Source organism: Choloepus didactylus, chromosome 18 (genome assembly GCF_015220235.1).
Source record: "Choloepus didactylus isolate mChoDid1 chromosome 18, mChoDid1.pri, whole genome shotgun sequence".
Classification (NCBI taxonomy): domain Eukaryota; kingdom Metazoa; phylum Chordata; class Mammalia; order Pilosa; family Megalonychidae; genus Choloepus; species Choloepus didactylus.
The window spans coordinates 8,980,934-8,994,943 of NC_051324.1; the positions used below are offsets into that span (position 1 = coordinate 8,980,934).

Below are 14,010 nucleotides of genomic sequence, written 5' to 3' on the forward strand. Positions count from 1 at the left end.
TTTTTTTAAATTATGGACACATATATACAACATAAACTCTCACATCTCAACCATTCCCAAGCAATGGGATTGATTACATTCATAATATTGAGGTACCCTCACTACCTTCCATTACTAAAACTTCCCCATCTCCCCAAACAGAAACCCTATACACATTATGCAAATTAACTTCCCATGCCCCCTGCCCCTGGCAACCTGTACTCTAATTTCTGTCTCTTGAGCATGCATATTCTCTGATAGTTCCTTTGTAGTTACCATGGGGCTTAAATTTAACATCCTAAATCTAGAATAACCTTGTTTGCTTTGCTATCAACTTATCAAAGAATTACTTATCTAGTTCTTGTCACAAATTACATGTTTATACATGAGTCCAAAGCCACTGATTTATCATTACATTTAATACATTTGCCTTTTATATCCTGTAGGAAGTAAAAAGTGGAGTTAAAAACCTAAAATACAATAATTCTGGCATTTATATTTACCCATGTCATTGCCCTCACTGGACATCTTTATTTTTTCATGCAGCTTCACTCTCTTGTCTGTTGTCCTTTCCTTTCAACCTGCAGAACTCTCTTTAGCATCTTCTGTAGGGCTTGTCTAGTGGTGATGAATTTAGTCAGCTTTCGTTTTTCTGGGAATGGCTTAATCTCTCCCTCATTTTTGAAAAACAGAGTTTCTGCATATAGAATTCTTGGTTGGCACTTTAAATACATCATCCCACTGCTTTGCTGCCACTATGATCTCTGATGACAAATCAGTATTTAATCTTATTGAAGCTGCCTGCTAGTGGCATGTTGCTTCTCTCTCATGGCTTTCAGAATTCTCTCTGTATCTTTGGCATTCAATTATAATATGCCATGGCATGGGTTTATTTGAGTTTACCTTGTTTGAAGTTTGTTGTGTGTCTTAGATGTGTATTTTCATGTCTTCTGTTAAATTTGGGAAGTTTTCAGCCATATTTCTTTGAATATTCTCTTTCTTCCCTTTCTGTGATTTCTACCATGTGTATATTGGTATGTTTGATGGTGTCCCCACAGGTTCCTCAGGCTCTGTTCACTTTCCTTCATTCTTTCCTTTTTCTGCTCCTCACACTGAATTTCAATTGTCCTGTCCTCTAGTTCATTGATTCTTTCTTCTGCCAGCTCCAATCTGCAGTTCAACCCTTCTGGGGATTTTTTTTTTTCTTAGGATTTTTAAAAATTTTTTAATGCTTTTTTTATTTGTAAACCTTAACATAAATATCTAACAGTGATAACTTTCAAAATATGATTTAGCCAGTAGTTAGAGAGCGAATTTCAAAGAATGTCATGGGTCACCGTTCCACAACTTCAGCTATTTTCATTATTGTAAAATATAACAACATAAAGAAAGGTGCTAACTTTTGATGTGCAGCTCAACAAGCAGTTATATAGGTAATTTAAAAAACTGTTATGGGTTACATTTCTACAGTTTCAGTTCTTTCCTTATTATGAAATATAGGGTGTATACAGAAAGGGGAAGACTTTCAAAGCACAATTCAATGAGTAGCCACAGAGCAAATTTCAAAGAATGTTATAGATTACAGTTCCACCATGTCATTTACCTCTTTCCAGCTATTCTAACACCCCATCTAAGTATAAATATTTATATTTATATTTATATTTATATTTATATTTATATTTATATTTATAAGTTTCAGTACACACAGACCTTTGTTAAATCTTACCTTATTTGTTGCTATCCCTTCCTCTAACTTAATCTCTTTCTCCTTCTTCAGGGTGTCTAGGCAGTGAGCACCCTAACTTGTTCATATTGAAAGGGGGTGTTGACAGCGTGGGGAAGGGGGCTGCATCTGATTCTTGTTTTTAAAGAGGCTGTTGCCTCTGGGTTTTAGGACTTGTCTGGCATAGGAATACTCTGGTGGATTTAAGTTACCAAGAGATAAAACTTAGTGAGTGAATCTTTTATAGACTCTCAGTAGGGATCTAGGTATTTGGGGACTACTTTTGGTAAGGGCATGGCATACTGTGGCCATTTGGGATGTCTAGCTGGAGCTTGCATAAGAGAAACCTCCAGATAGCCTCTTGACTCTATTTGGGATCTCTTACCCACTGTAACCTCAGCTTTTTTCCCCCCTTTTGGTCAAGTAGGCATTTTCAATCCCTTGCTGCCAGGCCTAGGCTCATTCCTGTGAGTCATATCCCACATCACAAGGAAGATTCATTCCCCTGTGAGTCATGTCCCTTGTGTGTGGGGGGAGGTTAATGAATTTATTTGCTGTGTTGGGCTTAGAGAGAGAAAGGCCACATCTGAGCAACAAAAGAGGTTCCCTGGAGGTGCCTCTTAGGCATAATTACAGGAAGGATCAGCCTCCCATTTATAGCCCTAAGCTTCACAAGAGCAAGCCTCACGTCCAGGGCCTGATTTATTAAGTAGTCGGTTCCTAATTTCACTTAATATATATGCTACCCCAAGATAAAGTCCATTTCTTACATTATTTTCACTTAGTTGTACAATCATTATCACTCTCAACTTTAAACAATTATCATAATATAAAACATCCCAGAGCTCTTATCAGCTAATTATTCATCCCTAGTACTAATGTAGTGTTGATAAGATATTCCTATTAAATACAGTCTATAATATATAGTGTGTAGTTTTTCCATATACCACTTTGCTGTTACCCCTCTGCACCAGTGTCATACCTTCTAAGTATATCATGCTAACACTTATTTAGGTTTGTGGCGCTACTCTGTGGGTTACATGCCTTTAAATAACCATTTAAGAACATGTTTACCTTCAGTGCGTCACTGATACTTATAATCCCATTAACGAACTGTAGTCACACCTGACCATTCCCATACCATTAAGTTTGCCCTCATTATCATATCTGTACTTATTAGATTATCATTCCCCCTTCCCTAGCTTCTGTCTATCTCTAGGTCCCCTATACTCTACATTATAAGACACTTACTTTACATTTTCCACAGAGTTCACATTAGTGGTAACACACAATATCTTTCCTTTTGTGTCTGGCTTATTTCTCTCAGCACGATGTCTTCAAGGTTCATCCATGTTGTCATATGTTTCATGACCTTGATCCTTCTTATTGCTGCATAGTATTCCATCGTACGTATCTACAACATTTTGTTTATTCACTCTTCTGTTGAAGGACATTTGGATTGCTTCCATCTCTTGGCAGTTGTGAACAATGCCGCTATGAACATTGGTCCCTCTGGGGATTTTTAATTTCTCTTACTGTGGTCTTCAGCTCTGTTTGGTTCCTTTTCATAATTTCCATCTCTCTATCGATTTTCTCTTTGTGTTCATCTATCATTTTCCTGATTTTCTTTAGTCCTTTGTCCATATTTTCCTTTAGCTCTTTGAACATATTTAGGACCATTTTTAAAACATCTTTCTTTGGTATATACCAGATCTGGTCCTCTACATTGACAGTTTCTTTTTTTGTTTTTCCACCTTTTTTTTTGGGGGGGGGTGTTGTTAGAGAAGTTATCATTTTACAGAAAAATCATGCATAAAATACAGAGTTCATTGATGGTTTCCAATGTGTTATTCTTCTCCTTTGCCTGGGCCATGAGTTCCTGTTTCTTTGTATGTTTTGTGACCTTTCCTTGAAACCTGGACAATTTACTATTTTAAAGTGCTATCCCTAGAATTTAGACTCTGAGTCATCTGTTCCTTAAGACTGAATCTAGCTAGTGCTAAGACAGAAATTTCCTTGAATGGCAGAAGCTAACAAAAGAAGGAGGAGAAGACAAAGAAGAAGAAGGAGAAGGAGAAAGAAAAAAAGAAAACATCTTTCCAATCTTTGCCCATGACCTGTCCAACTGCTCTCCTCTAGGGCTTATCCATACAATCAGTTTAGAGAATATCTCCAGGCCAAAGCATGGGGGCCTCCCCGGTCCTGTCTGTGCATGTGTCTTGTCTGGGCATGCACCATTTGGCCTCAGGAATTCCTCCACTTATGCACAGGAATGCCCCCTTTTCCCTAGGATACAGTTTCCTCGTGGTGCCAGGCACCATACTGTATGTCCCACAGCCAGCATTCTTTTGCCCCAAGCAGCATGACTTGACTGCTCTCCCACAGCATTCTGTAGGAGAGTTCTGTGACCTTCCTTTTACACACAGAGCAAGTTCTGGGACAACAGATCCCTCAGGCCACCACTAGACAAGTTGGGCCAGACATACATGCTCTCAGTGTACGTGAGGGTTACTCTGCTCCCTCCAGAACCAGGACTGTGGATCCACACTGCGAGCACGTGCCAGCTCCACCCCAAGCTGATAAAGGGTGGTGGAGAGCCAGCTGGGGTGCCAGGATATCCTGCTTATAAGTAGTCATTTTCTTGATTCAGGGATCAACCTGTTACTGCAGTCATTTAATTGTTGTCTGGAGCTTTGAGAAAGATATTTTTGCCAGTTCTTGCTGGATGTTCAAAGCTTCTGCAGGGGACAGAGCCCTAAAGCATCACATTCTGCCATCCTGAATGGGGCCTCATCAACATTTTTTCTTTGCATTTAAAGAGATAACCAGGGTTCTTGGTTGCAAACAAGAAGGATCATCTCTGGCTAACCAGAAAAACTCTTTTATAGAAGGAATACAAATAGCTCACAGAATTGATAGGAAATGTGAAAATCACACTTGAAAAATGGGTAGGACCAATGGGAAGGCGGGAAGGCAAGACCAAGTGATATGAACTTAGGAACTCTCACTGCCACATGACTCTCTAGGCTCGACTCCCACAGTGCTCGGCTTCTTTGCATCACTCCTTTAAGAATTAAAGTTCTACTGGGACAAATGTCTGTACACCAATGTTCATAGCAGCATTATTAACAATAGCCAAAAGGTGAAGGCAACCAAGAATCCATCAATGGATGAATAGACAAACAAAATCTTTATTTTTGCTTATTTTCAATGGAATATTATTCAGCTTTAAAAAGTTCTGATATATGACACAACAGGGATGAAGCTCGAAGACATCATGTTGAATGAATTAAGCCAGACATAAAAGGACAAATGTTTTACAATCTCATTTATACGAAATACCTGGAATATGCAAATTCATAGAGACAAAAGGTAGAGTACAGGGTACCCGGGGCTGTTGTGGGAGGTGGGAATGGGGAGTTAACACTTAAATGGTACAGAGTTTCTGTTTGGGGTGAAGAAAGAGTTTTGGTGATGGACTGTGGTGATGGTGGCACAGCATTGTGAACTGCATACATGAAAGTGGCTAAAATGGGAAATGCTTTGTTGTATATATGGTAGAAATTTAAAAAGAGTGGAAATACTAAGTGGAAACATCTGCTTGGCTGGGCCTATCATGTCACATGTCTCTGAACTGGCTGCCAAGAAGTTGGGAGAAAAAATATCTGCCCCTGTTAGGCCTGAACCAATGACAATAAAGCCAGCTCTTATCTATCATGGGATTCTCCTTAAAATAGAAGGTGTGATGGTTTAGTTCATGTGTCAACTAGGCCAGGTTTTGGTGTCCAGTTTTTTGGTCAAACAAGCACTGGCTTGATTGTTACTGTACGACATGTTGTGGATTTAAATCATCAGTAAGTTGATTGCATCTGTGGCCGATTACATCTAAAATCAACTGGGGAGATTGTCTTCAACAATGAGAGAAGTCTCACCCAATCAGCTGAAGGCCTGAAAAGATGTAATGATTTTAGCAGTCAGAAGTGAGAATTTCCACCCCTACTTCAGCTAGCCAACTTCTCCTGGGGAATTCATCGAAAACCTTCATCGGAGTTTTCAGCTTGCTGCCTGCCCTATGGAATTTAGACTTGTGTATCCCCACAGTGGTGTGAGACAAATTTTAATAAAAATCACACAATATTTACAGGCATCTCTTGTCAGCTGTTTCCCTAGAGAACCCTGACTAATACAGAAAGATTTCAGTTCAAGTTAAGCAGCCAAAGTGACACGTTCACTGCAATGAATATTCTTTCCTTCTCTATTCTCTCTCTCTCATGTACACACACATTTACACACACAAACACACACTTTAAAAAAAAACCCAAAAGGCTCATAATGTAATACTATTTGGCAAATTTCACTTTATATTTAATTTATCTTTGACATTTTCCTTGTAATTCTATATAGATAAATCTCATTTTTCTTAATGGTTATATAGTGTTTCATCGTGCAACTGGACTATATTTTTTAAAACCTATGTCCTACCAGTGGACATTTGGATTGTCTCCTCCAGTAATCGGGCTATAATGTACAATATCACAGGGAACTTCATTGCACATACTTTTTTGAAAACTTGAGTAAGTGAATTGAGTTCTTACAAGCTCAAAGATTATCCTTCTTAAAAATTCTACTACAAAATATAGATACTACAGAAGTTGCCTTCAAAAGATAGTAAAATTTATTCTCCTCTTTATGGCAATTGAGAACCATTTCTTATTTTCATCTTACTACTATCCATATTTTTAGCCTGTAAAAATCTGAAAAGTTAAAAAAAAGTCATTTTAATTAGTATTGAACCAGTAGCCAATTATCTATTTCAGAGGCCAGCATTTTTTTTCCATAAAGGGCAAGAGAGTAAATGTTTCAGAGAGTCTCTTGCAAGTATTCAGGTCTGCTGTTATTGTGTAAAAGCAGTCGTAGACAACACATAAAGGAAAGGGCATGGCTGTGTGCCAATAAAACTTTATTTACAAAATTTACAAAAACTTGGCCCTCATGCTATAGATCATAGACCGCTTACCCATTTGGCGATGGTGGTTGTTTTTTAATTTGTAAGAGCGCTTTGCATAATAGGAATATCATAGGCTACCTACTCTAGTTAATTGATGACTGTGACTATTCTTGTGTCCATAATAAACTCTTAATAACTAAATACTGTACAGAAGGTTTTCATAATCAACATAACTATACTGGATTTGCTTAAATAATTGATTCCTGGCAAAACAGAATACCTCAAAGGGTCAAGTACAGTTATATACTTATACCCTCCAGAGTTAAAATTCATAAACTAGAATATAACAGTATAATGGATGCTAGTGTCACAATGATAAAAAGGTCTTGCTTTTGATTCTCATTTGCTTCCATGTGATATAGGAACTCAATAACCTGCTATTTAAGGCCTCCAAAATCAACCTCCAGGCACCCTTTTCAGGGTTACTCTGAAGTTAAGCTGAACTGTTTACCATTCCCCAACCAGACTCCACTCTAAGGAAAAAAGTTAAACAGTTAAAAGATATAGCTATGCAGATGTTCTTTGCAGTATTTTCAAATAAATGCAAATAATGGAATTTATGCTAAATTATTAATAACAAGGTATTTTAATGTAAATTATGACATGTCTATGCAATGGAATAAAATATTAAAATTATGATGTGGAGTATATTTATTATGAAGGAAAGATCTGCATGGCATACTATTAAGTGGAAAAAGATCTGGTTATAAGAGAATATATGCAGCATGAGTTTTTATTAAAAATACATTTATTCATAAGCTTATATAAAAGATCATGCCAAAAGATTAAGGGTGATATCTTTGGAAAGTGTAATTATGGTTGATTTTTGTTGTTGTGGTTTCACTGTTTTCCCTGTTTTCTAAACTCATCTTTTTAAGTATGGCCCTGCATTTACGCCTGTATTCTCAGCAAATAGCTTACTATTTGGCATACAGTTTTTCTAAATAAATGTATATTTGACTAGAGGAAAGACTAGCAGTTGCACAAAAACAAGGTAAAACAATTCAGTCAATTTAGGCCTTTCTAAAAGGCAAAGATATTTAGTAATTGCCTTGAAAGACATGGGATACAAATTACCATGTATCGACAATTAGAGCTCTACTAGGAAAGGGCCTGAAGTCAGTTACAGAGCTGTAGGTGTAAGGTTCTACACTGCCTCGCCAGTTGACTTGGTGCTCACTGCAGGCCGCTCACTATCTTTACAAATGGTCTTGTAACTAGCTCTAAAGAGGGCCGATAATTCAGATATATTAAGTGCCTGCTTTCTATCAGAGACTATCAAAGTAAAAAGAGGGCTAGAGATGAGCCAAGTCTTAGAATGTGCTTAAAACTTCAGCCACTGACTTCTACATTCTGAATTATTACAATTTTAAAGCTTTCGGGCATCACGATGCACCTTTTTTTTTTTTTTTAAAGGTCTGGGTTTTTTTTTTTAAAGTTTAATCCGCAGCTTTTTGCATACCTCCAAAACAAAACAAAACAAAACACACAGCATTTTCCCCCTTAATGTTCAAAACTATAGGCAGTCACAAATAAGATTTGAGCTGAGAGTCAAGACCTCCTCCAACCGACACAACTCTTTGCTCCAGTTTTCCCGTGGTGGTCCCTTCCCTTTCTACTGTGGTCTGAAATCCTCATCACTAGAATCCTTTCCAGTTAGAAGACCAAGATCGCCCCCCTAAAGCGGTTGCTCAAACACACATCCCTTCCCAGCCCCTTCTCATTCGTACATCAGCTGGGATTTTAGAAGAGATTTGTTAGTTGATCCCAGGGGCCAACACAGACAAACAGCATCCGGTGGTTACGGAGGGGCCTGGGGCTTAGGGCCAGGGAGGGCTGAGCCAGTGGGAGAAGGGTCACAAGACGGGCCCCTTCTCATTCGCTCTTTGGCCAGGGCCAACTTTCACCCCCAAACTCAACTTTCCGTCCCCGCGAGGTATTTAGTCCCTTTTGGGTGCTAAGAGGGTGCAAACACCACGCCACTCTCTGAGGCTCGGAGCAAGGAAGTGACTTCCCAAGGCCCTCGGGCGGGAGAAGACGGGCTGGGCCCCCGCTCTCGTAGATGGCCCTTGCTGTATTTAGGTATAACCCTCCCGCCCCCACCTCTCCACGCCCCGGTGTCTCCCTGTCCATACTTCCACTACACGTCCCCGGGGTTCCTAAACCACCCAGTTCACCGATGTTCGAGGCCTCACCATTGAAGCCGATCACGGCCTCAAGCTCCAGCTCGGCCACCTCGGCCTCGGGCGAAGTTTGGCCATCCATCACCCGGTTATCCGTCATCCGCCCACTTGCCCCTGACTCCCAGCGGGCGCGGCGTCTTCTGGTCGTTATGGTAACGGGCGTGCGCATGCGCACCAGATCCACGCCCGCGCCTGTGGAGCTCATACGCCCTCTTCCTGCAGAAGGGTGTTTCCTTTTTGCTTTCTGTTACTCAAGATATTTAGGACGCATTAAATGCACAGACCTTATTCCTCCTCCTTCCATGTCACTTTCTTGCTAACTGCATAATGAAGCATCTAATGGGCCTCGATAGGCAGGCTGCTATAAAATAATACTTGATATTTCTTTGGCCCCTTGTCTGAAGCAGGATAACATTTCAAATAATTACAGGAGGCGCCTCACCTTTCTGGGAAAACGCTTACATTCTGTTCAACTGCAATTTTATTTTAATTGCACCCAGCAGTTTGCGTTTCGTGGGCGCAGATGCCTACAACTTTCTTTTCCCTAGAGGAGCGCTTTCCTTTCTTTATTATGGTTTTTCGGTCCTAGCGCAGTGAATCCACCTGGCAAACTCCAGGGCCTGGGCGCAGACGGGCGGAACAGCAAGATGTGAGCCTCGCAGGCCGCCGTAGTCAGCTGCTGCAAGCAGGAAGTGTTCTAGGAGCCGGCGGAGACTGCACCATGGCCCCGGACCTCTGGTGAGCCCCGGGTGAAGGCGTCCGCGCGCAGAGGGTCCTTGGAGGGAGGCGAGGCTTCTGGGGAGTGAGCGACCACTCGGCGTTCGGCGTGGAACCCCTCGGGGTGAGGGGAGGGGCCGCATGGACACTTCCTCTTCTGAGAGGGGCTCAGCCGTATCCCGTCACCCTGGGTCCTTGTGGGGGTGGCCCGGAAAGCAGACCAGGTGGGCCCCCGGGGAGTGGAGGACTTAAGCCAAATCTGAATATTCTAAAGCCAGTCTGGACTGTGTGTCGCCGCGGTGATTTCCCGCCCATCCTGGTTTTGTAGCTGACTGGTGCAGGCTTCCTTAGACTCCTGTAAAAGTGAAGTAGAAGTAACCTTTTTGTCAAATGTCAGTCTCGTGACGGACTCCTCCCTTTCCCTTTACTTCACAGATGGAGAAAACGAGGTTCAAAATCCGTGGTCCCCAACCAGCTAGTAACCAGCTGTGGCAAGGACCTAGATCTTGTGTGCCCTTCAGAAAACTTGTAGGAATTTGGGAGGGAAATTATGCCCTTGATCTCAAGGCGTTTCCCCCTTCCTTTAGTAAATATCATAAATTTTCTTCCTTCAGCAGTAACTTCTACAGTAAGGCGATAACTTATATAGGTCTTTTATTCAACAATGAGTAACCATTGAATCCCAAGGACGGAATGGTGAAAGACACAAGTTCTGATCACAAAAAAGTGTAGCATATTGGACTTGAACTTTTTAATAATTAACGTGTTATAGCTCTATAAAGTTTTTGTTGGAGTATATGCCTTATGTTGGGAATTTTTAAATAGTTTATAATTCTTTAAATTGCAGACAGTCTGGATATTAGGAGAATGGATTCCAAAATCAAAGTTAGAGCTGCCCAGGACCTAGATCATCTGGATCAATCTCTGCATTAATTTAACACTAATTTTTTCAACCTAATTTTAACAGCTGTAGAAATTTAGAAGATACTGAAAATTTGCAGAGAAGAAAATAGCATCTTTAATTCTACTATCTGGAAATAGCCACATTGTTTTTTAAAAGGAATTTATCACTTTAACATGTATATTTTATGTGTATTTTACAAAACAGGGAGCATTTCTCCATGTCATAAATATTTTCTGAAAACATGATTTTTATTGTGTTTTAGAAGTGCATCAAATGAGAGACCATAATTTGTATAACTATTCCCCTCTTTGCTAAATTAGGTAATCCCCTGTCCCCCCCACACACACTATTGAAAAAGCTGTGCCTTTGTTGCATTTCTTGTTGGAGAAGTGGAACTATTGGATCCACAGGTATGAACAATTTTTATGGCCCTTGACACATATTGCTAAATTGCCCTCCAGCTCCTGGAAGCTAGTCCCCTCAGTTTACACATACAGTAGGAAATAAAGCCCAGAGATACTGGAGGGGCCCATTATAGCTTGGGTAGAGATTAATGTGGAAAAAAACATATATGATTTTTTTGTGTTCTGTCAATTAGTTTGACTTAGTGACTTTCTTATTTGTTTTCTGGCAGTGAGGGGACGGCTGATGTGCTGATATCACCTACCTTTCAAAAGTGTGTTGGATATATATTATCATAATAAAGTTTTTTTTTTATTTAAACTGGGTTGGCAAGTTGTTGATTAGAAGGGTAGAAAGGAGTACAGAAAGGGAATTTGAAAAAACTATAAAAACAGATTTGGCTATAGCTTTGCCTACATGCTGTTGGAAATCACAGGTCACTGAAGCCCCATTCCTGAAGAGTATTCTAATGTTTAGAAATGGAATCTATTATTGTTTTAATGGCATAATAAAAGCCAGAGATAAGCTCCTGTTTCAGAGGAGTAGCAAGTGATTACTGTACTGTCTCTGATTTTTTGCTAAAGTTACTTAGCTCTACCTCTAGGGCAACGTATTTGTTGATGATATACTATTTCTGGAAAAATTTCAGTAAATTCTCGATAGTTTTAAATGTTGGATGGACATTGTTTTTTGTGGGTTTTTTGGCACCCATTGTTAGTGCAAAAAATAAACATTTCAAAGTAGATGCTTTGTGAACACTGGGTATCAGTAGCATGTTCTCTCTTTTTCCTGCCTACTTTTTTTTTTTTACTTTTTATTTTAAAATAACTTCAAATGTAAGGAAAGTTGCAAAAATGGTACAAAAACAATACAGAGAATGCCAATATACCTCCTACCCAAATACCCAGATTTATCAACTTCTAATGTTTTGCCACATTTGTTATATCTTCCTTCCATCCTTCCATCCTTCCCTCTATCTTCCTAACTATAACTATCTATCATCTATCTGTTTTCTAAATATTTGAGAGTAAGTTACATATATCATGTTCCTTGAACACTTACTACTTCTGTGTATATTTCCAGAGATAAAGGATAGTCACTTATATAACCACATTTTGTACAGTTATCAAGATCAAGAAATTTAACATTGATATACAGCATGCGGTCTTTTCAGTTGCCCAATAATGTCCTTTTGGGTATATTCTCTTCCGTTATTAGACCTAGTCCAGGATCACATATTGCATTTAATTGTTTTTGTCTTAGTCTCTCTCTTTCTAAAATTGTGGTAACATATATACAATATTAATTTTCCCATTTCAGCCACTCCCATGCATGTAATTCATTGGCATTAATTACATTCACAGTATTCTGCTACCATCAACACCATCAATTACCAAAACTTTTCTATCACCCCCAAAATGAAACACAGCATCCATTGTGCATTAACTCCCCATTCTCCCTACCAACTGCTCCTGGTAACCTGTACTCTTCTTTCTTTGTCTATGAATTGCATATTCTAGTTGTTTTATGTAAGTGGAGTTGTACAATATTTGTCCTTTTGTGTCTGGCTTATTTCATTGAACATGATGTCTTCAAGGTTCATCCATGTTGTAGCATATATGAAAACCTCATTCCTTTTTACAGCTGAATAACATTCAGTTGAATGGCTATGCCACATTTTGTTTGTCGAATTTTTGAAAGACAGATTTACTGGATATAGAATTCTTGGTTGGCAATTTTTGCTTTCAATACTTTAAATGTCATCCCAGTTTCTTGTCTCCATGGTTTATGATGAGAAATGGACACTTAATCTTATTGAAGATGATGGTTTGCTTCTCTCTTGCAGCTTTCAGGATTCTCTTTTTGTCTTTGGCATTCAGCAGGTTGATGATAATGTGTCTTGGTGTGGGTCTCTTTGAGTTTATCCTGCTTGGAGTTTGTTGAGATTCATTGATGTGTATATTCATATCTTTCATTAAATTTGGGAAGTTTTCAGCCATTATCTCTTCAAATGTTTTTCTGCCCCTTTCTTCTCCTTCTGGGACTCCCATAATGCATATATTGGTATGCCTGATGGTATCCCACAGGTCTCTTCAGCTCTGTTCACTTTTTTCATTCTTTTTTCTTTCTGCTCCTAAGACTGAATAATTTCAGTGGTCTTAACTTCAAGTTCGTTGATTTTTTTTCTTCTGCCAGCTCCAGTCTGCTGTTGGGTCCCTTTAGGAAATTTATTACAGTTACTATTTCTTCACCACCAGTATTTCTGTTTGGTTCCTTTTTATGATTTCTGTCTCTTTGTTCAGATTCTCTTTTTGTTCCTCTGTCATTTTCCTGCTTTCCTGTAGTTCTTTGTATGAATTTCTTTAGCTCTTTGAGCATACTTAAGATAATTTGTTAAAACTCTTTGTCCTGTATGTCCAATGTCTTGTCTTCTGTGGTGATGGTTTCTGATGCTTTATCTTGCTCCTTTGCATGGGCCATCATTTCCTGTTTGTTTTTGTTTTTATTTTTGTTTTTGTTTTTTGGCATGCCTTGCAGTCTTTTGTTGCATACTGGACATTTTAATGTTTAATGTGTTATCTCTGGAATTTAGTCATGGGGTATCTTTTCCTTAAGCTTATATCTAGCTGGTGTTATGACAGATTTTCTTGAATGCCAGGAACTAATAAAAAAAAAAAAAAAGAAAGAAGAAGAAAAAGAAAATCCTTTCCAAGTCTTTGCAGATTGACCTGTGTGAATGCTCTCCTTCAGAGCTTAGGACTTCCTTCAGTGGGTATAAAGAACAGCCTGAGGTGAAGATGTAGGGTCCTAGCTGGTCTTTTCTGAGCATGCATCTTATCCTGGGCATGTCTGCATGGCCTTAAGAATTCCCACATTTATGCAAATCCGAGTGTCCCCTTTCCCCTAGGAAATAGTCTTTCTCACTCCCAGATGTTATACTGTGTGTCCCAAAGCTGGCAATTCTTGCTCCAGGCAGCTGCGATTTGACCATTCTCCTTTAGTATTTTTTGTGACTTGCAAGCTACCTCTAAGTGCAGTGCAAATTCTGGTGAGCCTGTGATGAGTGTCCTGGTTCAGTCCTTCAGGCTGCCAC

At 39.4% G+C, this 14,010-nt stretch overlaps 2 protein-coding genes across 6 annotated transcripts in view; one reads left to right on the top strand and one right to left on the bottom strand.

The window, feature by feature from the left end:
• The window catches only part of CFAP52 (cilia and flagella associated protein 52), a 43,338-nt gene extending 34,304 nt beyond the window's left edge, over positions 1 to 9,034 (bottom strand). Inside the window, exon 1 of the mRNA XM_037809634.1 lies at positions 8,906 to 9,034. Within this exon, the coding sequence (XP_037665562.1) occupies positions 8,906 to 8,993 (88 nt within the window). The 5' untranslated portion in view covers positions 8,994 to 9,034. The remainder of the gene's footprint in view (positions 1 to 8,905) is intronic.
• Positions 9,035 to 9,222: 188 nt separating this feature from the next.
• The window catches only part of STX8 (syntaxin 8), a 295,182-nt gene continuing 290,394 nt past the window's right edge, over positions 9,223 to 14,010 (top strand). The window contains exons 1-2 of one of the 5 annotated variants that reach the window (XM_037807922.1): positions 10,036 to 10,238; positions 10,835 to 10,924. In XM_037807922.1, the coding sequence (XP_037663850.1) occupies positions 10,046 to 10,238; positions 10,835 to 10,924 (283 nt within the window). In that variant the 5' untranslated portion in view covers positions 10,036 to 10,045. Of the gene's footprint in view, positions 9,632 to 9,711; positions 9,835 to 10,035; positions 10,239 to 10,834; positions 10,925 to 14,010 lie in introns of those variants that run through there. The other 4 variants (XM_037807924.1, XM_037807925.1, XM_037807923.1 and 1 more) reach the window with 4 other exon arrangements.